The following is a 27,670-nucleotide window of genomic DNA, read 5'->3' on the forward strand; positions in this document are numbered from 1 at the left end:
AGGCTGATCCAACTTTGATGTAATGTCCTTAAAACAAGTCAAAATGAGACTCAGTAGTATGTATGGCCTCCACGTGCCTGTATGACCTCCCTACAACGCCTGGGCATGCTCCTGATGAGGTGGCGGATGGTCTCCTGAGGGATCTCCTCCCAGACCTGGACTAAAGCATCCGCCAGCTCCTGGACAGTCTGTGGTGCAACGTGGCGTTGGTGGATGGAGCGAGACATGATGTCCCAGATGTGCTCAATTGGATTCAGGTCTGGGGAACGGGCGGGCCAGTCCATAGCATCAATGCCTTAATCTTGCAGGAACTGCTGACACACTCCAGCCACATGAGGTCTAGCATTGTCTTGCATTAGGAGGAACCAAGGGCCAACCGCACCAACATATGGTCTCAAAAGGGGTCTGAGGATCTCATCTCGGTACCTAATGGCAGTCAGGCTACCTCTGGCGAGCACATGGAGTGCTGTGCGGCTCCCCAAAGAAATACCACCCCACACCATTACTGACCCACTGCCAAACCGGTCATGCTGGAGGATGTTACAGGCAGCAGAACGTTCTCCTTGGCGTCTCCAGACTCTGTCACATCTGTCACATGTGCTCAGTGAGAACCTGCTTTCATCTGTGAAGAGCACAGTGCGCCAGTGGGGAATCTGCCAATCTTGGTGTTCTCTGGCAAATGCCAAACGTCCTGCACGGTGTTGGGCTGTAAGCACAACCCCCACCTGTGGACGTCAAGCCCTCATACCACCCTCATGGAGTCTGTTTCTGATCGTTTGAGTAGACACATGTATATTTGTGGCTTGCTGGAGGTCATTTTGCAGGGCTCTGGCAGTGCTCCTCATGTTCCTCCTTGCACAAAGGCGGAGGTAGCGGTCCTGCTGCTGGGTTGTTGCCCTCCTACGGCCTCCTCCACGTCTCCTGATGTACTGGCCTGTCTCCTGGTAGCGCTTCCATGCTCTGGACACTACACTGACAGACACAGCAAACCTTCTTGCCACAGCTTGCATTAATGTGCCATCCTGGATGAGCTGCACTACCTTAGCCACTTGTGTGGGTTGTAGACTCTGTCTCATGCTACCACTAGAGTGAAAGCACCGCCAGCTTTCAAAAGTGACCAAAACATCAGCCAGAAAGCATAGGAGCTGAGAAGTGGTCTGTGGTCACCACCTACAGAACAACTCCTTTATTGGGGGTGTCTTGCTAATTGCCTATAATTTCCACCTGTTGTCTATTCCATTTGCACAACAGCATGTGAAATTGATTGTCAATCAGTGTTGCTTCCTAAGTGGACAGTTTGATTTCACAGAAGTGTGATTGACTTGGAGTTACATTGTGTTGTTTAAGTGTTCCCTTTATTTTTTTGAGCAGTGTATGTATGTGTATATATATATATATATATATATATATATATACACACATTACTGTTGGAAGGCACCACGGCAGGATACAGAGAGGATAATACCTCAGTCTCCACCCCCCTATGCTTGGCTCCACCCCTTTGGAAACCCCCCTTCACAAATGCTTTCCCTTCTTATTCTTTTTAGAACCCTTGGGATTAGCGGAAGAGGAAGGAACAGATACACAAACTGGTACGTCCAAGGTGTCGTCAGCGCATCCACTGCTACAGCCTGTGGATCCCTTGTTCTGGAACAGTAACAGTATAGCTTCTTGTTGAGACGAGAAGCCATCAGATTTATCTGCGGACAGCCCCACCAGTGACTTAACTGTTGAAACACCTAGATGGAGGTCATGTACGCTGAGGAAGTTTGCTTCCCAGCTGTCCACTCCTGGAATAAATATGGCTGATATGGCCCTTGCGTTGGCCTCCGCCCAGAAGAGGATTTTTGACACTTCTCGCATCGCCGCTCTGCTTCTTGTTCCTCCTTGTCGGTTTATGTATGCCGCTGTGGCGTTGTCCGATTGTGCCTGGATTGCCTGGTCCCTTCGGAGATGGGAAGCTTGCAGAAGGGCATTGTAAACTGCCCTGAGTTCCAGGATGTTTATTGGCAGAGTAGATTCCCGACGTGACCAGCCCGCCAACCCCTGAGGCTGGCATCGGTTGTCAGAAGAATCCACGAGTGGATATTGAAAGTCCTGCCTTCTACCAGGTGAGGAACTTGAAGCCACCATAATAGAGAAATCCGGGCTTTTGGAGATAAGGTCACTTCCTGATGCATGTGAAGGTGAGACCCTGATCATTTGTCCAGCAGATCCAGCTGAAATGGCCGGGCATGAAATCTGCCGTACTGAATCGCATCGTAAGCAGCCACCATCTTTCCCAGCAATTGGATACAAAGATGTATGGATACTCTGCGAGGATGGAGCACTGAACGGAGCATAGCCTGGATGGCCAAGGCCTTGTCCATCAAAAGCAACACCTTTTGAGACACCATATCCAGTATCATTCCCAGGAACTGAAGCCGTTGGGTCGGTTCAGATGAGATTTTTGAAAATTTTGGATCCACCCATGATCCGTAAGCAGGCGAGTCGTCAGATCGATGCTGTGTAACAGCCGCACCGTGGATACAGCCTTTATCAGAAGATCGTCCAAGTAGGGCACTATGTCTACTCCCATCATACACAGCTGCAGCATCATCCCCACCATGACCTTGGTGAAGACCCTCTGAGCGGGGGACAGGCCAAAGGGCAAGGCCTGAAACTGTAAATGGTCGTCCAACATGGTGAACCTGAGGTAAACCTGATGAGGGGGCCATATGGGAATATGTAGGTAAGTATCCTTAACATATAGAGATACCAGGAACTCCCCCTCCTCCAGACCGAACACCACTGCCAGCAGGGATTCCATCTTGAATTTAAACACCCGTAGATACAGGTTTAGAGATTTCAGGTTCAAGATGGCAGTGAGCGTTTATGTGAAATCAACAAATGGGGCTAAGAACCCTTTTTGGTATCTGCTGCTTTAGCCATACAATCAATAGACTGTTTCAAGACCTGTCTCTCCTTTTTAGCTGCAGCTAACTCTGAATTTACATTCTGAATCATGCTTTTAAAATTATCTAACCAGTCAGGTGCCTGTGAACTGTGTCCCAGAGGAGACAAGGAGCACTGTTCACAGATGAGAGACCCCGCTGATGAAGGGGTAGAGTTACAAGCAGTACACATAACCATGTCCACAGACATCCTTAAATACTGTAAAACAGCGCAGCTCACTGTACAACACCCCAACACAGACCCCAGAGAACCCCTGGAGTGACACAAAGGAGTGGAGACGAGCACCCCCACGCAGCAGCACAGTGTGTGAAATAATATGAATGAACCTGATAAAACATGCAGCGGCGCTACCGCTGTATTGCTACCCCCCTTGCTATGACCCCCTGGTACCAGTGCACAGTCTAACAGCGTGGGTCCCTGGAGGAGCAGCTTGCATGCAGCCTTGATGATCCGCAGCAGCAGGAAATGGCACCTTCCTGCCTCTGGTCCTGCTCCAGGAAGCCCCGTCCCTTGCAATGGCGCACGGCCCCTCACAATCTTATACCGGCCATGAGGGAGATTCACAAATATATCAGTACAGACAAGCCCTTAGGGGCAGTAAGCACTGTGGGGAATGAGCCCTAAGCCAGTTATGTCAACGGCGGGCACCGCAGCTCATGGCCCATGACCACTGCGCAACCTGCCGCCAAACTGCACCGGGGACCCGCTAACTGGGACCCCGGTGTTAACACTCACCGCACCTGCAATCTTCAGCATCTGTTAGAGGGTGGCGGCTTGCTGCTGGCGTGAGCACACATACTAACGATGTGTGATCAGTACCTCAGGAGCTCAGTGTGCTGTCAGCTGGGATTACGAACCATTAACCATCAGGAGGTTTGTTCGGTCTCCCCTCTAAGTCCCACGAAGCAGGTAGCCAACCAACCAAGGAGGTTGCCACAAGAACTACCCGAAAAACAATAAACTAAAACAAAATTAAAGGAAACTCTCTGGAGCTCCAGAGAAATGCACCCAGCTCTTTGGGCACATTTTTCTAAATGGAGTTTGGTAGGAGGGGCATAGAGGGGAGGAGCCAGCACACACATACACACACTAAAGGTTTTAAAGTGCCAGGCTCCAGTGGACCCGATCTATAACCCATGGTACTAAAGTACAGACCCCAGTATCCACTAGGACATTAGAGAAAACAGACTTTAAAGAGCAGGTGGCTAAGAAGTATGGAGATCTACAACTGTATTAATGCACATTTCCAAAATAATATACACCAATTATGGTTGGCATTACTACCTCACAGACCTGAGGTCATGTTTCCCTATTCCTGGACAAGGCCCTGTCTGAATGGAGTTTGTATTTTCCACATGTTTGTTTTTTTCCCACACTGCAAAAACATTCTGGTAGGTTGTATTTTGTAACATGCTGGTAGGTTATTTCAGCTTCTGACAAAAATTTAACCCATGTGTCCTTGTTATAGGGAATATAGATTGTAAGCTCTATTGGGGCAGCCATGAAATATTCTCTGTAAAGTGCTGCAGAATAAGAATGCTCTATTTAAATAACAATAAATAATGAACATGGTAGTAATAATTTGTTGTGAATGATAACAATTGTTGCGTATGATGAAGGATGCTCCAGAAAATCAGCTCCCAACTGTCATTTTTCAAACATGACAATTAGGAGCTGATTTGCTGGAGCACCACTTATCATACGCAACGAGTTTTATCATTCGTTGATAAATGAGGCCCTATATGTGAAAATTAAACCAGGATGGTCAAAAACACATCTGAAATCACCAACTGCTAAACAGAACAAATAGGTTCCAGATATTGTACTGCAGGCAACCAAGAACATGTATATAGGATATGTGCAAACTGCATATGCACATAAAAAGAAATGCATCTTACCACATATACACAGGCAGATGGGAGACATGAGCGTTTCTGGACAGCTATCATGCACAGCCGATTCATCTTATGGGTGTAACTTTAGAGTGTCATGGCATGTGTGCACAGGTGGGATGCCTGTTTCAGGGAGAGCTTTTGCACATAGCATGGCATGGGTGCAAGTGCCAACACCAATTACAGCTGTTGACAGTAGGAAGCCCAATCATATGCATGAATCTGGACAGATGGATATAACAGACAGGCAGATACTCAGATGGCCGTAAGATAACAAGCAGACTACAGTGGCTGTAGACGCACATGACTCAGTATCGGGCCCATGGCATATAGGGGTAAATGCAGAATATTTAAGAGGGAAGGGTTCATATGGTTGATTTAATGTGCTCTACTGTATTTTAATCAAATGAAATAAAGGTAACTTTTTATAATCTTATATGATGCACTAAAGGGGGGGGGGGGGGGATTCATCCAGCAGCCCTGTAAAATGGAGATGTGGGTCGGGAACATGATGGAACACTGAGGCTGAAAAGTAGAAAATATGGTTAAATCTGCAGTCCGTTGGTTTCGTCCAATCACAACGCAAGCAGAAATGTCACGTGTGCAGAGCTTTTCTTCACTTTAACAACTGCTTATCTGCTTTGGTTCAAACAGTGTTCATACTGACACGTCAAGATCTGTCCAGTTTGACCATGCACGCAGGTTGAATACAAATGGGAAACAATGTGTTCCTGCACACAGTCATGGTGTACATTTTTTTCATGAATCCAAAATTGGCAAGGCAATACATTCCAAACAGACTGTATTAGGAATTGCTGCTTACTTAGGTTTATACAGGGACTTTTTTTTTTTTTTTACCAAATAAGACTAAAACTACTCAATTGTCTTATTAAATTGAATCGTACACTGGCACCTTAAATAGTACCAGACGTATGCACAGACTGTGGGTCAAACCAATATTTAGTGTACCAATTGAGTGCCATCACCAACATATGAGGTACACAGTACCTCAGTGACAGCACAATTTCCTAATGCATGACAGGCCACGTTACCAGATTAGTGTAGTAAGGGGGTAATTCAGAGTTGATTGCAGCAGGAACTTTGTTAGCAGTTGGGCAAAACCATGTGCACTGCAGGGGAGGCAGATGTAACATGTGCAGAGAGAGTTAGATTTGGGTGTGGTGTGTTCAATCTGCAATCTAAATTGCAGTGTAAAAATAAAGCAGCCAGTATTTACCCTGCACAGAAACAAAATAACCCACCCAATTTAATGGACATCACTGCACGATATGAACGATCTTGTTCATTAATGAACGAGATAACGTTCATATCGTGCAGTGTGGAGGCACCAGCGATGAACGATGCGCGGCCCCATGCTCGTTCATCGCTGGTGCCCAGTCGGCTGTGCATGCAGGCCAATATGGACGATCCGTCCATATTTGCCTGCAGTTCTATGGAGCCGGGTGACGGGGGGAGTGAAGTAACTTCACTCCCCCCCGTCACCGGGTCGCCCGTCAGCCACATCGGCGGTCTGGCAGCTCGGCAGCACATCACCGAGTCTGTAGGGCCCATTACTCTCTCTGCACATGTTATATCGGCCTCCCCTGCAGTGCACATGGTTTTGCCCAACTGCTAACAAAGTTCCTGCTGCGATCAACTCAGAATTACCCCCTAAAAGTCTACAACTGTGTGTAATCAAATACATTTCAACTCGGCTTTATTTATTTTAAATGGAGGTTCTGTACAGAATGGTCTTAATATTTAAAAAAACAAATAAAAATCCCAGCCACACAGCACTGCCCCTTAGGGTGAGAAAAAAAAAAAAAAAAAAGTGTACACCAGAAGAGACAATTTGTAGGTTTGCCTAAATGTTACTCCTTTAATCATAACTAAACAGGCAATAGCATCTAAAAGCTAGGTGCAAACTACAATATATTGGCCAATCTTACAATCTGTGACGGGTCACAATGACCATTGTATTCTGTGTACTACCAAATCTACAGAAATCATTGTTTGATGATTTGTGTGGTCGCATCGCCCCATCACACGTGCTGCACATCAGATGCGACAATGCCACAGAAGGTCGTGTTGTTACATTAAGCATGTAAAAGATATAACGAGTCATCGTAAACCAGACCGTGTAGTGTGTACTGTGATATATATCGATAAATCATAAAAGACACATTGCAGAGTCAGCACATTGTTCAGGTGTGTACCTAGATTTACACATAACCCACCCTACCATCAGATGACAAAAAGACTACAGCTGTGGGGAGGAGAGACACTATACATACACATTCAGGGCGGCTGTTTCTAGTGGTCACACATGTGGATTAGCTGGTAACCGGTGATCTAAATTATTATTTTTAGGCCATTCTATTGAGAAATATCAATTTCTATACAATACTCCAATAGTGGCAAATGTATGGCAAGCTAATGTTGCCCAAAAGAGGTTTAGGCAAGTCAGCTGCAATTACATACAGACTGCTTGCACATTACTGAACAATGGGCCCAATTCAGATCTGATCGGCCGCTATTTTTTGCAGCGCTGCGATCAGATAGTCGCCGCCTATAGGGGAGTGTATTTTAGCTGAGCAAGTATGCGATCGCATGTGCAGCCGCCCTGGACAGAAACAGTTTGTGCAGTTTCTGAGTAGGTCTGACCTTACTCAGCCGCTGCGATCACTTCAGCCTGTTTGAGGCCGGAACTGATGTCAGACACCCGCCCTGCAAACGCCTGGACACGCCTGCGTTTTTCCAAACACTCCCAGAAAACGGTCAGTTGCCACCCACAAATGCCTTCTTCCTGTCAATCTCCTTGCGATAGGCTGTGTGAATGGATTCTTCGTAAAACCCATCACACAGCAACGATCCGGCTTGTACCTGTGCGATGCGCCTGCGCATTGCGGTGCACACACATGCACAGTAGTGCCCAGATTGCTGCGCAGCGAAAAACGCTAGCTAGCAGATCAGATCTGAATTAGGCCCAATATTCACTATATGCATCAGACTGCATCATCCACTTTGTTTCAAAGCAGTCATCCCTAGCAGCACGTGTACTAGTCCTATCCTTGATGCAAGAAACCAGGCAGAATTCTGCCTACACTCAATTCATCATAGCCCACAGTTCTGTCTAATCACCCAGAAAAAAAAAAAAAAAAAAAAAAAACGTATGTATGCCCCATTACACCCACAAGAGAATTCAGAATGGTCCTTGAATACGGAGCATTCGCAGTATGGAAAAAAAAAAAATACAGGGATCAATCCACAAGACAGACGTATATGCAACTCTTCATTATCTCCGGAGTGCTCCTAATATATTGTATATACAGTATTTGCTGGCGTATAAGACTACTTTTTTGCCCTGAAAAACATGCCTCCAAGTGGGGGGGTCGTCTTATACTCCGGGTGCACTTCAGTTGGGATAGACATAGCTGCCATAGTGGCCTTCCGATACTCGCCCGATGCCCATAGTGGCCTCCCGATGCCCGCCCACCTCATTCTACATACCATCCAGTATCGCGCGGTATCCAGTGTGGCCGCGGCGGGTCACTAGTGCCATCAACAGGGAGATGCAGGGACTGGCCGGAGGCGCTGCAGTCGCGTTGTGGCCGTACAATGGTGACAATGACAGGTACTGTAATGGCACTGATACTAATACTAATGGCACTCATGTGAAACCGGTAACAATAAATGCACACAGGGGTATACTTTTATACATTTTACAACTTTCTCCTCGCCCCCTCCCCCCTTCTTATGCATACCTTGATAAATACTCCCTATCCAAATCTCTTATCAGGTCATAATATACAGTATGTCACAAATCTGATGTTCTTTTACGTTTTATTTGGTGTGCGGAAGGGGGTAGTCTTATATGGCGAGTATATAACAAACTCTATATTTTGAGTGGAAATGTTGGGGGTAGTCTTATACGCCCAGTCGTCTTATACGCCGGCAAATACGGTACTTTATATTGTACCCGAGCAGGAACTAGCTCTGAACAAGACACATTAAACTATTCATTTACAGGAAGAAACACCCGTTGAGCAGTTAGGAATTTTATTTGTTTCTGACTTCATGAACAGTTTGGTTTAAAAGTAAATAAAATAACATTTTTGACATAGTTATACATACATTTTGCGAGTTATACTTTAAATCTAAATTACTATACACAGAAAAAAAAAAAATATATATAAAATTTACAGTGACAGTTCTTGATAACAGAATGATTTGGATGTATTTACATAAGTAAATTCCGTTACGTAGCAACGCGTTTCCTCGCTCCAGCAATTTGCTAGAAAATAAGTCCTTCTGCGAGAAGGATGACAGAGATTGATATGGACCTCAATCTATGGTAAAGTGGAATGTACAGGAGTTGGCACATACTGATAGAAAGGTAATAAGGTCATGCTACAGAGATCGTGCAGTCATTATGAACAGGATTTACTTGTACAGAAGATCATATTTGCCAGCAAAACATATGGTCCTTGCTGAAATGCCAGAACTGGCAAGACTATTATTATTATTATAAAGGATCTTGTTAACATCTAAAAGTATTACACTATAAATAAAAATGAAAAAAAAAAAAGGGACAGATCGATCAAAGCTATATAGCTACAGAGAATATTGGGACTTTAAAACAGCCAGTTACACACCCTAAAAAACGCCAAACATTACATATGGGCGAGGCCTGGAACAGTCCTGTTCTACAAGAATAATTGCTTCTATTAAATACGCTTTACAGTGGCCATGGTGACTGGTTTAGAACAGCTGGGGGATTTGCAAGCTGATGGTTAAACAACGTTCAGTCTGTGTAAAACAAGCAAAATCGTTCTGAATCTGTACTCTGTTCGTGATGAAAGGTAGGGGTTTCTGCACAAGAAATTGGTGTATGTTAAGCAGATAAGGCATTGCTTTTAACCCAACTTACTGGAGAAACCTATGTAAGCAAGAAGCTGTGAATTACTGTATTCCTGCACAGCCAGCAAGAAATGAGTCTAAGGTATTCATACTAGCCCAGTTTCAGGATTAGAAACCACACTGTTTATGTAATAAACAGCCATTATCCAAGCTTCCACTTGCAGACAGGAGACAGCAGGTCTGTACTGAACAAACACGGGGTATTAATATTCTGTGCACATGATACTGGCTTGAAAAGAGACCAGAAAGCCACGTCACTGAGAAAGTTCAAGCCTTATATGTAGGTCACAGAACCACAGATAAGGTGGGATCTCATTCCTCTGGCAACTGTAGCAGAACATGAGCCTTCAATATTCCATGGCAAGCCAGGGACGAGCAAGCAACTGGTCTAAAGTTAGTCATTAGTGGACGGGGCTCTGGGTAACGTCAGTTTCTTCATACTGAGGTGGCGATTCAGCATCATTCGATGAGGCTTGCTGACTAAGCTGCTGATCAACCTCCTCTTCAGGGCCTTCATGTTCTGTGATATCCTCTAGTTTTGGGCCAGACACAGAGGCACCAACTTCAGTATTGGGTTTGGACATCTTTATGGCTTCTTCATATGCCGGCGGGAGCTCTAGAGCATAAAGGCTGTAAGCTGGGGGAGACATTGTGCTTCTGTCAACGTCACCAAAGGCAAACATATGAGGATACTGTACGGAGCTATATGCTGAAAATATCACACAAAAAAAAAAAAAGAAAAAGAAAAGTTAATATTTACTGCAATACATCAAAACTTGTAGAAGGCTTTCAAAAGGAAAGACCCATTTACACACTATATTCATTTAAAGAGCAAGTAAAGCTCCATTGCAAAAGTAATTCTAAAAGGCAGCGTAGTACCAAGCAGATTAATGTGCATTCAATTAGCTGCTAATAGTGTGTAGTTTATATGGCAAAGAAAATGGATGCCCCCCCCCCCCCCCCCCCATGATTACACACTGCAGTACCATGTGTCTAACTAATATCACCCCAATTAGTGGTTAAATTCGGTCAGCCAGGCAAATTAATAATTAATGAAAACAAATGTGAATGGAACAGAGAATAGCGCTTGGTGGAGACCGAAGCAGCCTGGGTGTATTCTGGTGACTCCCAATCACCTAAATGGCTAATGGACAACAGATATTTGCTGAGTACACCGTTGGCGCTCCCACCCTTTGAACAACAGTCCGTCGAAATCTTGATAAATAGTCCCAAAGTAAGTCCTATGTTTCACTTGTAGGATTCTTCTTTCTAAATGTTCTTCTCCAGAAATTCATTCAAGATTTTTCTTGTATGGAGATATTCGTCAGAGAGAAGAAATACCACATATAGTGTAGTAATTTGAATAAAAAGTGGGTTTATTAAAGTGCATTAAATTCTCGTATCCAATAAAAGTGGCAAATTCACATTATAATAAAATTGGAACCGTACCGTGTCGAGCTCCCAGCATGGAGCAATGAAAAGAGGCATTCTGCCCTGAGGAAGAGTTATACAACTCGAAACGCGTTGGCAGCACTGAATGATCCATCTACCTGCATTTTGAATAACAGGAGAACCCTACCAGGTCCTGCGGCCGGTGTTTTGCGTGAAGGGAGGAGGGAGGAATTTCGGAACCTTCCAATTTTACTCTTTTCATTGCTCCATGCTGGGAGCTCGACACGGTACGGTTCCAATTTTATTATAATGTGAATTTGCCACTTTTATTGGATACGAGAATTTAATGCACTTTAATAAACCCACTTTTTATTCAAATTACTACACTATGGAGGTCATTCCGAGTCGTTCGCTCTGAAAATTTCTTCGCATCGCAGCGTTTTTCCGCTTAGTGCGCATGCGCAATGTCCGCACTGCGACTGCGCCAAGTAAATTTGCTATGAAGTTCGGATTTTTACTCACGGCTTTTTCTTCGCTCAGGCGATCGTAGTGTGATTGACAGGAAATGGGTGTTACTGGGCGGAAACAGGCCGTTTTATGGGCGTGTGGGAAAAAACGCTACCGTTTCCAGGAAAAAACGCGGGAGTGGCTGGAGAAACGGAGGAGTGTCTGGGAGAACGCTGGGTGTGTTTGTGACGTCAAACCAGGAACGATAAGCACTGAACTGATCGCAGATGCCGAGTAAGTCTGAAGCTACTCTGAAACTGCTACGAGATGTGTAATCGCAATATTGCGAATCTTTCGTTCGCAATTTTAAGAAGCTAAGATTCACTCCCAGTAGGCGGCGGCTTAGCGTGTGCAATACTGCTAAAATCGCCTTGCGAGCGAACAACTCGGAATGAGGGCCTATATGTGGTATTTCTTCTCTCTATGACGAATATCTCCATACAAGAAAAATCTTGAATTAATTTCTGGAGAAGAACATTTAGAAAGAAGAATCCTACAAGTGAAACATAGGACTTACTTTGGGACTATTTATCAAGATTTCGACGTGACTTTTGTTCAAAGGGTGGGAGCGCCAACGGTGTACTCTGCAAATATCTGTTGTCCAAATTAATAATTAATGCCACAATGGTGTTCTAAAACACTTGCCACTTGAATGCACAGAGCTACTACAAGGCTGCAACCACCAGAAGCAATATTTGAGCTTTTAAACAGGCAAGAATGTTAAAGTGACGCAACGCTTTAGTTATTATTCCCAAACCTTATAATAGTTGTGGCCTTATTACCACAGTATGTTGCATCTCTACCTCTGTTTGACACTGAACGCCATTGGCATTATTGTGGAACTATCACAGAGGAGGAGTGAAACCAATACTAGTTAAAAACAGTGACCTCACACACAGACAGTCTGGATGCAACATGGACGACTCATGGCCCAATTTATCAAACATTATATCCATCACCAACAATGGACGCAACCATTTTTTGGGGGGACTGAACCCTGTCAAATCAGAAGGAACATCAGACCCATAAGGCACATACATGTCTCAACGATGTTACCTGCCCTAGCTTACGGAGAGACTGCATTCTCGTGAAGGTATGCAGTTTGTAGGAGACGGGTACATTTTAAACACCAAACTGTTAACAGCCTATTTTTAGCATTTCTATTGTCTTGATTCAATTACTCACAGGTAACTGTGCTGTGAATGGTGCTGTCATTGTCTATAGCGATCACAGTCACTTCATAGGGTTGGTTTGGCAGAGTCTGCACGGGCGGCTTCTTCTTTTTGCAACAAAACTTTATGCAGCTGGCTGTGGTGCCACAGAGCAAGAGCAGGAATATGGTGATCAAGATCAGCCTGGAGAGAAAGAGCGATAAAATCTATATAAACTCAGACAGAAAATGCATCACTGGCAGTGCTTTTAGCAAGGCATTGTAACAGGCATGCTATAGTAGTTACAAAAGCAGAAAATAAAGCCAGTGAACCAGCCTTAATTCATTCTTGGCACTGACGTACTATTTGGCTGAGCCAAAAAAACTCAGATTAGAGTGCCATCATGAAAAATACCCGATTGTGTAATAAGACACAAAAAAAAAAAAAACTAAAATAGCACTAAGATCACAGAAAAACACAGTACTGGTGAAGTCAGTGTTTCCCCAACTCCAGTTCTCAGGGACCCCTGTAACTGGCCACACATCTAAAGATGAACATTCCAACCAGTTAGCATGAAAATCTGGTAATGTGAGAGTAAAGTACAATCAGCAATTTGCTCCCAAATGCCAGAAAATGGACAAAAACTGTAGTGCAGACAAGTCCGTTAAATCGGTTTGATTTAATAACTTGTGTAAACAGGTTGGGTATGGGTGACCGGCGCTTGGGATCCCACCGGTCACCATACAGACGCCAGGATCCTAGGGAGCAGAATGCTGGCAGGAAGGGGGGTGTATGTGGGCTCGGTGGCTAGCTGCGCTCACCGCAGGTTCTATTCCCCCTCTATGGGGGATATTCAGTTGTTTGAGAAGTCGGTTAAGTGCGTTTCCCCCCCCCCCCCCTGTCTATTAGATAGGAAAAAAACAGACACCCAACTGAGTTCTTAAACAACTGAATACCCCCGTATGGGTGTCATGTTAGTCTGCATGTCGACTGGAATATTAATCGTCGAGATGAAGTCAGCTTTGCAGATCTCCTAGTTGGTGCAGAGGTGTATTCATTACTGGCTGCTACATTTGAATAGATCCACAGGATCTAGGATACTCCCGTGATCTGCAAAACATGCACAGTTAAGGTTCCCAGATGTTTGGAGTTGGAAAACACGGTTTTAGAAACGGACTACAGAAGTAGATATAATACTAAGGGGCCTATGTATTAATAATTGCGGCAATGTAACAATTAACAATCTGTTTCGAGGTTAATATCCAGTTGTAAAGCACAATGGAATTTGCTGCGCTATATAAGAAACATCATAATCATAATAATAATAATAATAATAATAATAATAATAATAATATTTAATGAAAATATCCCTGCTTTGTGCCAAGTGTAACACACAGGGACAGCGGTAGTGACATCTATTCCAGCAAGTTACTTCCCCAGCATTTTGGGGGTATCTAATTACATCCTCTGTAGAGTATTCATAACATCACATATCTTGTCTTTCTGTAGTCTCACACCCTCCTGACACTTGGATAACTTTGTGGGGTATCATACAACACATTAAGAACCTAGCAATCTGGTGGACCATTATGCAATAGTTAGCATCAATCCTTGTGTATCTATGCCTATTTCCCTATAGATTGTAAGCTTGCGAGCAGGGCCTTCCCACCTCTGTCTGTTTTTACCCAGTTTTGTTCTATTACTGTTGTTCTAATTGTAAAGCGCAACGGAATATGCTGCGCTATATAAGAAACTGTTAATAAATAAATTTGTGAAATACTGTCTGGGGAATCTGACACAGCGCATACACAGTTTCCGTAATCCGAGGCAGACACAGGCTGCAGAAGTGTGATATGAAGATCTCTCTCCAGTGTAAAAGCCTCCATAGTTTAAAAGCCGTTTAGCCCTGTTTTACAGTATCTGCAGATGGTCTAGACTCTGAAAAGCTTTGCGACTCAGAAGAGAATACATTTCTTGTTCCCCGTGGATGCCACTAGATGGCACTCAATGGAGCAACTCTATAGTCGCTCTGTTCAGGAACGAATAGCTGCAGGAGTACACATTTCAGCTTGCAGCCTCTGAGCAAATGAATTGCACAGATGGGTACCGACAGAACAACCAAATTCCCTTCCTTGGTGCATACAGAAGTCCCCAATGATATAGGCTATTAATACATAGGGGTATATGCAATTCCGGGCGAATTGCAGCACTTTTTTTCCCGTTTTTAAATTCGACACAATTCGACCGTCGAATTCCGGCAGGTGGGTGCCGGAATTCGACATTCAATAAAAATGAATTAGACAGTCCCGCTGTCGAAAAACAGGCGATTTGACGGATTTTGATTCGATTTTTTAAAAAGGTTTAAAAAAAACCCGAAATTTTTTTGCGTGGGGTCCCCCCTCCTAAGCATAACCAGCCTCGGGCTCTTTGAGCCGGTCCTGGTTGCAAAATACGGGGGGGGGGGGGGGGGGGGGGGGGAGGAGAATGACAGGGGATCCCCCGTATTTAAACAACCAGCATCGGGCTCTGCGCCTGGTCCAAAAAATACGGGGGACAAAAAGTAGGGGTCCCCCATATTTTTTGTACCAGCACCGGGCACCACTAGCTGGACTGATAATGCCACAGCCGGGGGTCACTTTTATACAGCGCCCTGCGGCCGTGGCATTAAATACCCAACTAGTCACCCCTGTCCGGGGTACCCTGGAGGAGTGGGGACCCCTTCAATCAAGGGGTCCCCCCCCCAGCCACCCAAGGGCCAGGGGTGAAGCCCGAGGCTGTCCCCCCCATCCAAGGGCTGCGGATGGGGGGCCGATAGCCTTGTTGAAAATGTAAGAATATTGTTTTTTTGCAGAAGAACTACAAGTCCCAGCAAGCCTCCCCCGCATGCCGGTACTTGGAGAACCACAAGTACCAGCATGCGGGGGGGGGGGGGGGGGGGGACGGGCCCACTGGTACCTGTAGTTCTACTGCAAAAAAATACCCAAATAAAAACAGGACACAGACACCGTGAAAGTATAACTTTATTACATACATGCCGACACACATACTTACCTATGTTGACACGCCGACTCTGACCACGTCTCCAATGTCGACGTCCGGGGTACCTGAAAATAAAATTATACTCACCTGATCCAGTGTCCGGTTCTTTTATTGTAATCCACGTACCTGGCAAAACAAAAAAACGCATTTACCCGAACCAGACGGACTGAAAGGGGTCCCATGTTTACACATGGGACCCCTTTCCCCGAATGCAGAGACCCCCCGTGACTCCTGTCACAGAAGGTCCCTTCTGCCAATCAGGAAGCGCCACTTCGTGGCACTCTCCTGATTGGATTTGCGCGTCTGAGCTGGCAGACAGCGCATCGCACAGCTCCCTCCATTAGTTTCAATGGTGGGAACTTTGCGGTCAGCGGTGGGGTTACCCGCGGTCATGCTATGTTTGTTGCTTGAAAAAAGGAGTAAAATCCGAAACGTTGCATTTGCCATCCGTGGTGTCTGCCTATTCTTTTACACAAGACCGCTGGAGTGCCTCTCATCTTGTCCATCTACATTCTTCCTGGAGCAGAGCACCGCGGCAGTTGATCCCAGGAATGGGAGTGCCAGTCATTTGCACATACGAGATAGAGATAGATACACACACACACACACACACTTTAAAAAAAAATATATATATATAAATAATACTTGTGCCTCCTAAATAGACAAACCAAGTACCTAATCCCTTCTAATATAAATAGATATGCTATTACCAATAATATAAAAAAAAACAAAAAAAAAAAAAAAAAAAAACACGTTTTTACATTTTTTTTTTATTAGATTCCGCCAGCAAAGTGTGGCGGATTGAAAATGACGAATTTACTGTCTAAAAGCACTGTTGTCGAATTTACAATCTTCAATTGAATATACTTTTGTCTAAATGCCGCATTTGTACCATTGCAGAAATGTCGAATTTCAAAAAGTCGAATTTGGAATGGCCGTTTTTTTTACGAAACGTACTGTATTGCATTGTCGAATTTTTTTTTGGGCGAAAATGTCCCGTTTTTCGACATTTTCGGGAATTCGACCGCAATTGCATATACCCCATAGCATCTATTCATAAAACTAAGCAGAAACCGCAGTTTCCGCCTAATTTTATAGGGTTCAAAAAAAAAAAAAAAAAAAAAAAAAAACCAAACCACCCCACACCTCTAAAGGCCAGTACTCACGGCCCGATGACGAGGAGATGTGTGCTGAGCGAACCGCTCAGCACACCTCTCCCGCCGCTCAGCACAGCGCGATGTGTGCTGAGCATGCGGGGGGGGCCGCTCATTTCACCTAGCGGGTGAAATGAGCGACCTGCTAGATTGGCCTGCATGGCACGCTAGTCTAGCACCAGCGATAGCGATGCGCGGGGATGTTCATCGCTATCGCTGTGGGGGGTACACACGGAGCGATCAAGCTTAAAATCTAAGCAATCTAGTCAGTTTGCTTAGATTTTAAGCAGTGATCGCTCCGTGAGTACCCCCCTTAAGACACAAATCTAACCAGCGTTCCTTTAGAGGTTTGGCACAGTTTAAAAATCAAACAGATCCACTGTCAAGTGAGACTCAATCTGTTTGCAATGTTTTAGGAGTATCACAAGTACAGGGTAAGCATGCGTAAGTCTGGATGTAAGCCTTTAGGGATAGTTAACATTTGCAAACATTTTACTAAAAAGTCCTTTAAAAGCAACTTCTGCCTTGAACGTTTAAAAAGTCCTTATATTCAGTAAGAAAAATAAAGACACATCTTATGTCTTAATATATCAAGCAACTTTAAACAGTTCAAGTCATTAAATAATGATATTTCGCCTGCAGATCTTCCAGTTCCATCAGTCAATACAGCAATATTTTTCAGTAGGCCATTTCCCCGTCAGTTAATCTCTTTGTAATCCCCTTTTTCAGTCATCTGATCACGGATTTCCTATTGCACATTTCTGGAGAACCCAGAACAAAAGGATTTGACTCAGCCTTAGAGTTTTACTTCTACACATCACATCCTCAGTAATGCCTGTACAGGAACTTCAACTTCAGTTTAACCCTTCCAACTTCCTAATCTGAACCCCACATTCCACACGTCATTTTCCCCTGTGTTGATTAGAATTGAGCACTTTAACAGGATGCCCAGGGAGAAGCCCAGGGGAAAGGATTCAATCAAAAAGTCTCTGTATTATATGCAGTAAGAACATTCTTAGAATAATAGGAGTGTCTCACAGAACGAAGGAGTGAAGGATTCAACTTCACCCTAATTCTTAGAGACCTTGAGATTGCACTGGGTTAATAAGAGTCCTACAGCTTGCCATAAAGTATGCACACAGATCAGCAAGTCTGGGCACCCCCTCCCCTCATTTTTACAGTTTATGTAAAGATTGAATTATCATTATTATTATGTTACAAGCACTGAGTAATATGTGCATGCTACATAAATGACTGTTACAGTGTAAGGCATCATACCAGTGCTTCTTGTCTATAGAAGGGCTATTTTGTGACATGAAACATAAACCAGGGCATCAGGTTTTGTTTTTGTATTCTAACAATTTCAAAAAGAGCTTACTATGTAAGGCCTACACACAGGGGAAGGGGAGGGGAGTGTTGGAGTCTGTTACATAGCTAAATAATAGTGGACAAGTTTCAAACTGTATGCTACACGGTTAACCAGTTCTATGGTAATCAGCCACGCAAGACTTCAACAACACCCTTTCACCAGAGTCACCAACTTATTAATAAAAATAGCACAAGATCTGTACCACTTTCAGCATATTTATTAAAAAGTAGAATGTTTATACATTTCAACTACACCTTGAGGTACGAGAAGGATATATCCATAGTCACAAAAATTACTGCCAACAAGACATAAATCAGAGTCACTGTACAAGAGCAAAGCAAAACACCAAGTATGGGTCCTGCAGACATGCTGGCATGGGTTCCACCACGTGATTAAATGCAAGAGTCATTTTTCACATGATAGCTGGCCACAGATTTCAGGACACATGGTCGGGTCTATTTCTGTAAGAGCTTTTAACACTGCTCAGGTCAAAACACACACACACACACACACACACACACACACACACACACACACACACACCTCAATTTCATAGCTGTGCAGTGGGGAAGCTGCTTTCAGCAAACAGATGGCAGAAGTGTGCAAATACCATGAATAGACTACTTAGCAGCCACCCAGCAAAGAATGTTGCTTTTATCAAAATGGGAAAGGCAAAAAAATAAAATAAATAAACAGATAAATAAAGTGTCAGCACAGCAGGGTAGATTGCAGATGGTATAAGCCACCAAGGCACTACTGTAAACTAAATTTTAAGTATGCAGCAAATGAAAATACTCACCAGACATACCACAGGTTGACCCAGTTAGTGCTTTGGGGACAACGTCTAGAAAATAAATAAAAATATAGGTTAAGCATAAAAAGAAACTACATATACATTCCATTTATAGAGTAGTTTAAGCAATCTAGGAATGATAAAACGTACATACCCTGGCATGTCACATTCAGAATCATCAGCCAGACAGAATGAAATCTATTAAATAGGAAAAACAAAAATGTATATTATGTAGAGAGAATAGCAAACTGATCACGGTTCTCCTAATCCTAGAAAAATTAAGTATAACTAATACCAATAATACACTGCAAATTATACTATTATGTAGTATTGTAAAGCGCAACAGAATATGCCAACGCTATGTAAATAAATGTATTAAAAGGCCCACCAATAGGATTGCTCTTCTAGACACCCAAGAAACTAACAACCCACTGTAGATACTGGATTGCAGATTACATACACAAGAAAAACAAATACATTGGAAGCCCAAATACTATTTTATTTAAAATAGTCGTTGGTAAAGTGGAAGGAGGCCACATAAGTAAATGCGATCCATCTAAACACGGCGACCAGGTATATTCGGAATTGGCTAATGTATGGATTACTATTTCTAGAATGCTGAAATAGGAATAGGAGGGTGCGCAGACCATGGCAGGGAGCCGGCCTGGTAACGTCCCTGCAGCAACATGGCTATAATAACCATATAACTACACACACCAGAGGAGTAGGCGGCTGCTGCAGAACCTCCTGGGCGCAGGAGCTGACAATCACTCAGCCGCTCAGCGTGGCAGGAAGAGACAGGCGTGGACGTGGCAAACTTCACGTGGCGTGAGAAAGAAACCCGCAGAGGAGAACAAAGGAGCCAAAAAGAGAGCTTACCATGAGCTGTAAGCAGCACAGGAGCACGAGAGCCCCACGCGTGTTTAATCCACAGACCCTCATGGTTCTTCTTTATCCCTCTCAGGGAACGCGGTTTCCCTGATGGTGACTGCAGCACACACTAGTCCCAGATCCACACACAAACAAAGGCGATATCCACAGACACAAGTACTGCAGCAGCCAGCCTGACATCACGGGGTTTATAGCTCCCTCCACGCCCATGTACTGAGCCCTGCCCCCGGCCGTCACTGGACCTGCCTTCCCCTGCTACAGTATACTGCACTGATTATATTACATTACTGCCCCAGTCACTGGGCCTACCTTCCCTTGTTACAGTATTACAGTATATACTGCACTGATTATATTATATTACTGCCCCGTCACTGAGCCTGCTTTCCCCTGCTACAGTATACTGCACTGATTATATTACCTTACTGCCCCAGTCACTGGACCTGCCTTCCCCTGCTACAGTATTATATACTACACTGATTATATTATATTACTGCCCCCGTCACTGGACCTGCCTTCCCCTGCTACAGTATTATATACTACACTGATTATATTATATTACTGCCCCCGGCCGTCACTGGACCTGCCTTCCCCTGCTACAGTATACTCATACTTGCCTACCTGACCCTCTCCATGAGGGAGAAAATGCTCTGTTCCTGGACTTTCCTGGTAATGTATGTGTAATGTCCACCCACAAACAAACACATGACATTTACGGTGCCGAAAACTTGAACTAAATTGTGTGGTGCTAGTGTGAGTCAGGTTCGGGTGATCAGAGCGGCAGACCTGCTTTACCTCTCAGACACAATGACAACACAAACATAATATAGTATCCAACTCCATTTTATTATCCTAACAAAATTTACAAGTGGCAGGTAAACAGGAAACTGGCGCACAATTGAAGCAGGCTGGTTATGGCTTCTAAATAACAGTCTCAAGTAACCAGCGTTAGCAATACAGGTAGCAGGTAAGCAAGTAACTGGTGCACAATTGAAGCAGGCTGGTTATGGCTTCTAAATAATAGTCTCAGGTAACCAGCGTCAGCAATACAGGTAGCAGGTAAGCAGGAACTTGTGCACGATTAAAGCAGGCTGGTTATGGCTATTAAACGACAGTCTCAGGTAACCAGCGTTAGCAATACAAGTAGCAGGTAAGCAGGTAACTTGTGCACAATTAAAGCAGGCTGGTTATGGCTACTAAACAACAGTCTCAGGTAACCAGCGTCAGCAATACAGGTAGCAGGTAAGCAGGAACTTGTGCACGATTAAAGCAGGCTGGTTATGGCTATTAAACGACAGTCTCAGGTAACCAGCGTTAGCAATACAAGTAGCAGGTCAGCAGGTAACTTGTGCACAATTAAAGCAGGCTGGTTATGGCTACTAAACAACAGTCTCAGGTAACCAGCGTCAGCAATACAGGTAGCAGGTAAGCAGGAACTTGTGCACGATTAAAGCAGGCTGGTTATGGCTATTAAACGACAGTCTCAGGTAACCAGCGTTAGCAATACAAGTAGCAGGTAAGCAGGTAACTTGTGCACAATTAAAGCAGGCTGGTTATGGCTACTAAACAACAGTCTCAGGTAACCAGCGTCAGCAATACAGGTAGCAGGTAAGCAGGAACTTGTGCACGATTAAAGCAGGCTGGTTATGGCTATTAAACGACAGTCTCAGGTAACCAGCGTTAGCAATACAAGTAGCAGGTAAGCAGGAACTTGTGCACGATTAAAGCAGGCTGGTTATGGCTATTAAACGACAGTCTCAGGTAACCAGCGTTAGCAATACAGGTAGCAGGTAAGCAGGAACTTGTGCACAATTAAAGCAGGCTGGTTATGGCTACTAAACAACAGTCTCAGGTAACCAGCGTCAGCAATACAGGTAGCAGGTAAGCAGGAACTTGTGCACGATTAAAGCCGGCTGGTTATGGCTATTAAACGACAGTCTCAGGTAACCAGCGTTAGCAATACAAGTAGCAGGTCAGCAGGTAACTTGTGCACAATTAAAGCAGGCTGGTTATGGCTACTAAACAACAGTCTCAGGTAACCAGCGTCAGCAATACAGGTAGCAGGTAAGCAGGAACTTGTGCACGATTAAAGCAGGCTGGTTATGGCTATTAAACGACAGTCTCAGGTAACCAGCGTCAGCAATACAAGTAGCAGGTAAGCAGGAACTTGTGCACGATTAAAGCAGGCTGGTTATGGCTATTAAACGACAATCTCAGGTAACCAGCGTTAGCAATACAAGTAGCAGGTAAGCAGGAACTTGTGCACGATTAAAGCAGGCTGGTTATGGCTATTAAACGACAGTCTCAGGTAACCAGCGTCAGCAATACAGGTAGCAGGTAAGCAGGAACTTGTGCACGATTAAAGCAGGCTGGTTATGGCTATTAAACGACAGTCTCAGGTAACCAGCGTTATCAATACAAGTAGCAGGTAAGCAGGTAACTTGTGCACAATTAAAGCAGGCTGGTTATGGCTTGTAAACAACAGTCTCAGGTAACCAGCGTTCCTTAGTAGCGGATAAATGCATTAACATTAGCTTTCACACTGCTGGGCGGAGCTTGCATAAAAAGAACTATCAGTACCAGCATTCCTTAATAGCAGATAAATGCATTAACATTAGCTTTCACACTGCTGGGCGGAACTTGCAATAAAAGAACTATCAGTACCAGCATTCCTTAATAGCAGATAAATGCATTAACATTAGCTTTCACACTGCTGGGCGGAGCTTGCATAAAAAAGAACTATCAGTACCAGCATTCCTTAATAGCAGACAAATGCATTAACATTAGCTTTCACACTGCTGGGCGGAGCTTGCATAAAAAGAACTATCAGTACCAGCATTCCTTAATAGCAGATAAATGCATTAACATTAGCTTTCACACTGCTGGGCGGAGCTTGCAATAAAAGAACTATTAGTACCAGCATTCCTTAATAGCAGATAAATGCATTAACATTAGCTTTCACACTGCTGGGCGGAGCTTGCATAAAAAAAAAGAACTATCAGTACCAGCATTCCTTAATAGCAGATAAATGCATTAACATTAGCTTTCATACTGCTGGGCGGAGCTTGCATAAAAAGAACTATCAGTACCAGCATTCCTTAATAGCAGATAAATGCATTAACATTAGCTTTCACACTGCTGGGCGGAGCTTGCACAAAAATAACTATCAGTACCAGCATTCCTTAATAGCAGATAAATGCATTAACATTAGCTTTCACACTGCTGGGCGGAGCTTGCATAAAAAGAACTATCAGTACCAGCATTCCTTAATAGCAGACAAATGCATTAACATTAGCTTTCACACTGCTGGGCGGAGCTTGCATAAAAAGAACTATCAGTACCAGCATTCCTTAATAGCAGATAAATGCATTAACATTAGTTTTCATACTGCTGGGCGGAGCTTGCATAAAAAGAACTATCAGTACCAGCATTCCTTAATAGCAGATAAATGCATTAACATTAGCTTTCACACTGCTGGGCGGAGCTTGCATAAAAAAGAACTATCAGTACCAGCATTCCTTAATAGCAGATAAATGCATTAACATTAGCTTTCACACTGCTGGGCGGAGCTTGCATAAAAAGAACTATCAGTACCAGCATTCCTTAATAGCAGACAAATGCATTAACATTAGCTTTCACACTGCTGGGCGGAGCTTGCATAAAAAGAACTATCAGTACCAGCATTCCTTAATAGCAGATAAATGCATTAACATTAGCTTTCACACTGCTTGGCGGAACTTGCAATAAAAGAACTATCAGTACCAGCATTCCTTAATAGCAGATAAATGCATTAACATTAGCTTTCACACTGCTGGGCGGAGCTTGCATAAAAAGAACTATCAGTACCAGCATTCCTTAATAGCAGATAAATGCATTAACATTAGCTTTCACACTGCTGGGCGGAGCTTGCATAAAAAGAACTATCAGTACCAGCATTCCTTAATAGCAGATAAATGCATTAACATTAGCTTTCACACTGCTGGGCGGAACTTGCATAAAAAGAACTATCAGTACCAGCATTCCTTAATAGCGGACAAATGCATTAACATTACAAAACAAATATGCGGGGCACAGCACTAGTGGGGAGCCTCTTCCCCTGGAATACAATATATTGCCCCCAGATTACAGAGTCTTTGCAGCAGAGGGGGTTAAGCCGGACACATACAAATGAGGGGAGCGCAACCCCTAATTATCTAAACTTTGCGGGGGTACTATCATGAGGGGAGCACACCCCTTTTATTACATAAGATGTTCCCAATTGCAGAGTTTATGCAGCGGAAGGGGTTAAATATCGGACACAGGGGATCTTGGGGGTGTCTACACCCTTTTTTAAATACTATGTCCCCTATTAGCAGAGTTTTTGCAGCGGAGGGCACAACAGGGGCAGAGTATGGCAGCGGAAGGGCGATCAGGGTCTCACCACCTGCTGCGGCGCTTCTGCCACCTCCGATGCTCCGCTTCTTCATTCCTTCTGCCGGCGATGTCCTCTTCTGCTCCGGTCCCCGCCGTCCTCTCGCTGGTCTCCAGCCGCGGGTCCGCGCCGTCCTCTCACTGGTCTCCAGCCGCAGGTCGCTTTTCTCCGTGCAGCAGGCTCCGGTCCGCGCCGTCATCTCTACGCTGGGGTCTTCTCGGGTCCTCGCCGTACTCCAGCCGCCAGGGGTCCTCGCTGGGGTCTTCTTCCCGGGGTCGTCCTTCGCGGTGCCTGCGCGCTTCTCATCTGCCGCTCCTTGGAATCCAGGGGACGGATGTCATCACTGCTCTGCTGGACGGGCTGCGGTTCCTCCGGCCCAGCGCTCCAGTCTCTCAGCAGCGGCGGCTCTTCTCCGCACTCCATCCCCGCTGGCACTGACGCGGCCAGCTCTTCTCCTCAGGCAGGGTCTCCGGCATTCTTCTGGCACTGGTGCTCCGGTCGCTGGTTCTCCCCTCGGATTCTTCTCTGCGCAGACGGTCCTCACACACTGGCAGGCGGCTCCTGGGGCTACATGGCGACACCTTCCCCAGGTAATCTTCCCATTCCTCCAGGGCTCCTCTGGCAGCGATCCTCCCAGCGCTGCATACTCCAGTCTTCAGGCTCTGGACACTACATGGCTCCACTTCCCCAGGTACATATTCCCATTCCTCCAGGGGCTCTCTCTCCTGTGCTGTGAGGCTTCTTTTAAGGGTACTGGTGCTCCTCCACCTCCCCTCTCCTCTATGATGACTGGCTCCCGGGGCCCCAGCAACAGACTACCTCCTGGTCACTCTGCCCTACAACCCAGGGGACCCAATCAGCTGGGGACATGTTTCCCAGACTTTTTATGTTGCTGGGTAAGAAGTGACAGGACCAGAGAATTGGCGGCAAAATCCCTGTCCCAAGCTGACAGGGTCACATAAAGTTCAGCCCACAATCTACTCTGGGACTTGTAGTTCCACAATGTAAACAACAACAAAAAATCACAAGGGGATCTCCATGGTGCAATAGCTTCAGGGTATTACATTCTTCCCCCCTAAAATTATACGTGTCCTCACGTATACACCTTAACACTATACATCGGTTAACATAAGCCTTGAACTGGGTACAGCTCTGTTGGCAAACAAGTCATTGTGTCTGGAGCACAGGCCCGCCTGCGATTCTCTGATCCTGTTCGTGACGCCAAAAATTTATGTAATGTCCACCCACAAACAAACACATGACATTTACGGTGCCGAAAACTTGAACTAAATTGTGGGGTGCTAGTGTGAGTCAGGTTCGGGTGATCAGAGCGGCAGACCTGCTTTACCTCTCAGACACAATGACAACACAAACATAATATAGTATCCAACTCCATTTTATTATCCTAACAAAATTTACAAGTGGCAGGTAAACAGGAAACTGGCGCACAATTGAAGCAGGCTGGTTATGGCTTCTAAATAACAGTCTCAAGTAACCAGCGTTAGCAATACAGGTAGCAGGTAAGCAAGTAACTGGTGCACAATTGAAGCAGGCTGGTTATGGCTTCTAAATAATAGTCTCAGGTAACCAGCGTCAGCAATACAGGTAGCAGGTAAGCAGGAACTTGTGCACGATTAAAGCAGGCTGGTTATGGCTATTAAACGACAGTCTCAGGTAACCAGCGTTAGCAATACAAGTAGCAGGTAAGCAGGTAACTTGTGCACAATTAAAGCAGGCTGGTTATGGCTACTAAACAACAGTCTCAGGTAACCAGCGTCAGCAATACAGGTAGCAGGTAAGCAGGAACTTGTGCACGATTAAAGCAGGCTGGTTATGGCTATTAAACGACAGTCTCAGGTAACCAGCGTTAGCAATACAAGTAGCAGGTCAGCAGGTAACTTGTGCACAATTAAAGCAGGCTGGTTATGGCTACTAAACAACAGTCTCAGGTAACCAGCGTCAGCAATACAGGTAGCAGGTAAGCAGGAACTTGTGCACGATTAAAGCAGGCTGGTTATGGCTATTAAACGACAGTCTCAGGTAACCAGCGTTAGCAATACAAGTAGCAGGTAAGCAGGTAACTTGTGCACAATTAAAGCAGGCTGGTTATGGCTACTAAACAACAGTCTCAGGTAACCAGCGTCAGCAATACAGGTAGCAGGTAAGCAGGAACTTGTGCACGATTAAAGCAGGCTGGTTATGGCTATTAAACGACAGTCTCAGGTAACCAGCGTTAGCAATACAAGTAGCAGGTAAGCAGGAACTTGTGCACGATTAAAGCAGGCTGGTTATGGCTATTAAACGACAGTCTCAGGTAACCAGCGTTAGCAATACAGGTAGCAGGTAAGCAGGAACTTGTGCACAATTAAAGCAGGCTGGTTATGGCTACTAAACAACAGTCTCAGGTAACCAGCGTCAGCAATACAGGTAGCAGGTAAGCAGGAACTTGTGCACGATTAAAGCCGGCTGGTTATGGCTATTAAACGACAGTCTCAGGTAACCAGCGTTAGCAATACAAGTAGCAGGTCAGCAGGTAACTTGTGCACAATTAAAGCAGGCTGGTTATGGCTACTAAACAACAGTCTCAGGTAACCAGCGTCAGCAATACAGGTAGCAGGTAAGCAGGAACTTGTGCACGATTATAGCAGGCTGGTTATGGCTATTAAACGACAGTCTCAGGTAACCAGCGTCAGCAATACAAGTAGCAGGTAAGCAGGAACTTGTGCACGATTAAAGCAGGCTGGTTATGGCTATTAAACGACAATCTCAGGTAACCAGCGTTAGCAATACAAGTAGCAGGTAAGCAGGAACTTGTGCACGATTAAAGCAGGCTGGTTATGGCTATTAAACGACAGTCTCAGGTAACCAGCGTCAGCAATACAGGTAGCAGGTAAGCAGGAACTTGTGCACGATTAAAGCAGGCTGGTTATGGCTATTAAACGACAGTCTCAGGTAACCAGCGTTCCTTAGTAGCGGATAAATGCATTAACATTAGCTTTCACACTGCTGGGCGGAGCTTGCATAAAAAAAGAACTATCAGTACCAGCATTCCTTAATAGCAGATAAATGCATTAACATTAGCTTTCACACTGCTGGGCGGAGCTTGCATAAAAAGAACTATCAGTACCAGCATTCCTTAATAGCAGATAAATGCATTAACATTAGCTTTCACACTGCTGGGCGGAACTTGCAATAAAAG

General features: G+C 44.7%; 1 protein-coding gene across 1 annotated transcript; it reads right to left on the reverse strand.

Annotated features, from left to right (window-relative positions):
- Nucleotides 1–8,889: 8,889 nt before the first annotated feature.
- TMEM52 (transmembrane protein 52) lies at nt 8,890–20,250 on the reverse strand. The gene is made up of 5 exons (XM_063943051.1): nt 20,052–20,250; nt 19,327–19,370; nt 19,179–19,223; nt 12,852–13,021; nt 8,890–10,476 (listed from the first exon to the last, which is right to left on the reverse strand). The coding sequence occupies exons 1-5, from the start codon at nt 20,112–20,114 to the stop codon at nt 10,169–10,171; spliced, it is 630 nt and encodes a 209-aa protein (XP_063799121.1). The 5' UTR covers nt 20,115–20,250; the 3' UTR covers nt 8,890–10,168.
- Nucleotides 20,251–27,670: the final 7,420 nt, after the last annotated feature.

Source organism: Pseudophryne corroboree, chromosome 10, assembly GCF_028390025.1.
Source record: "Pseudophryne corroboree isolate aPseCor3 chromosome 10, aPseCor3.hap2, whole genome shotgun sequence".
Lineage (NCBI taxonomy): Eukaryota > Metazoa > Chordata > Amphibia > Anura > Myobatrachidae > Pseudophryne > Pseudophryne corroboree.

What these genes read in the sequence shown, in the direction of transcription:
- TMEM52 (XM_063943051.1), bottom strand. Translation starts at nt 20,114, where the DNA reads ATGAGGGTCTGTGGATTAAACACGCGTGGGGCTCTCGTGCTCCTGTGC. An exon ending in TGTGCTGCTTACAGCTCATG is followed by an intron (nt 19,371 to 20,051) that starts GTAAGCTCTCTT and finishes CCTATTTAATAG; the next exon opens with ATTTCATTCTGTCTGGCTGA. An exon ending in TCTGAATGTGACATGCCAGG is followed by an intron (nt 19,224 to 19,326) that starts GTATGTACGTTT and finishes TTTATTTTCTAG; the next exon opens with ACGTTGTCCCCAAAGCACTA.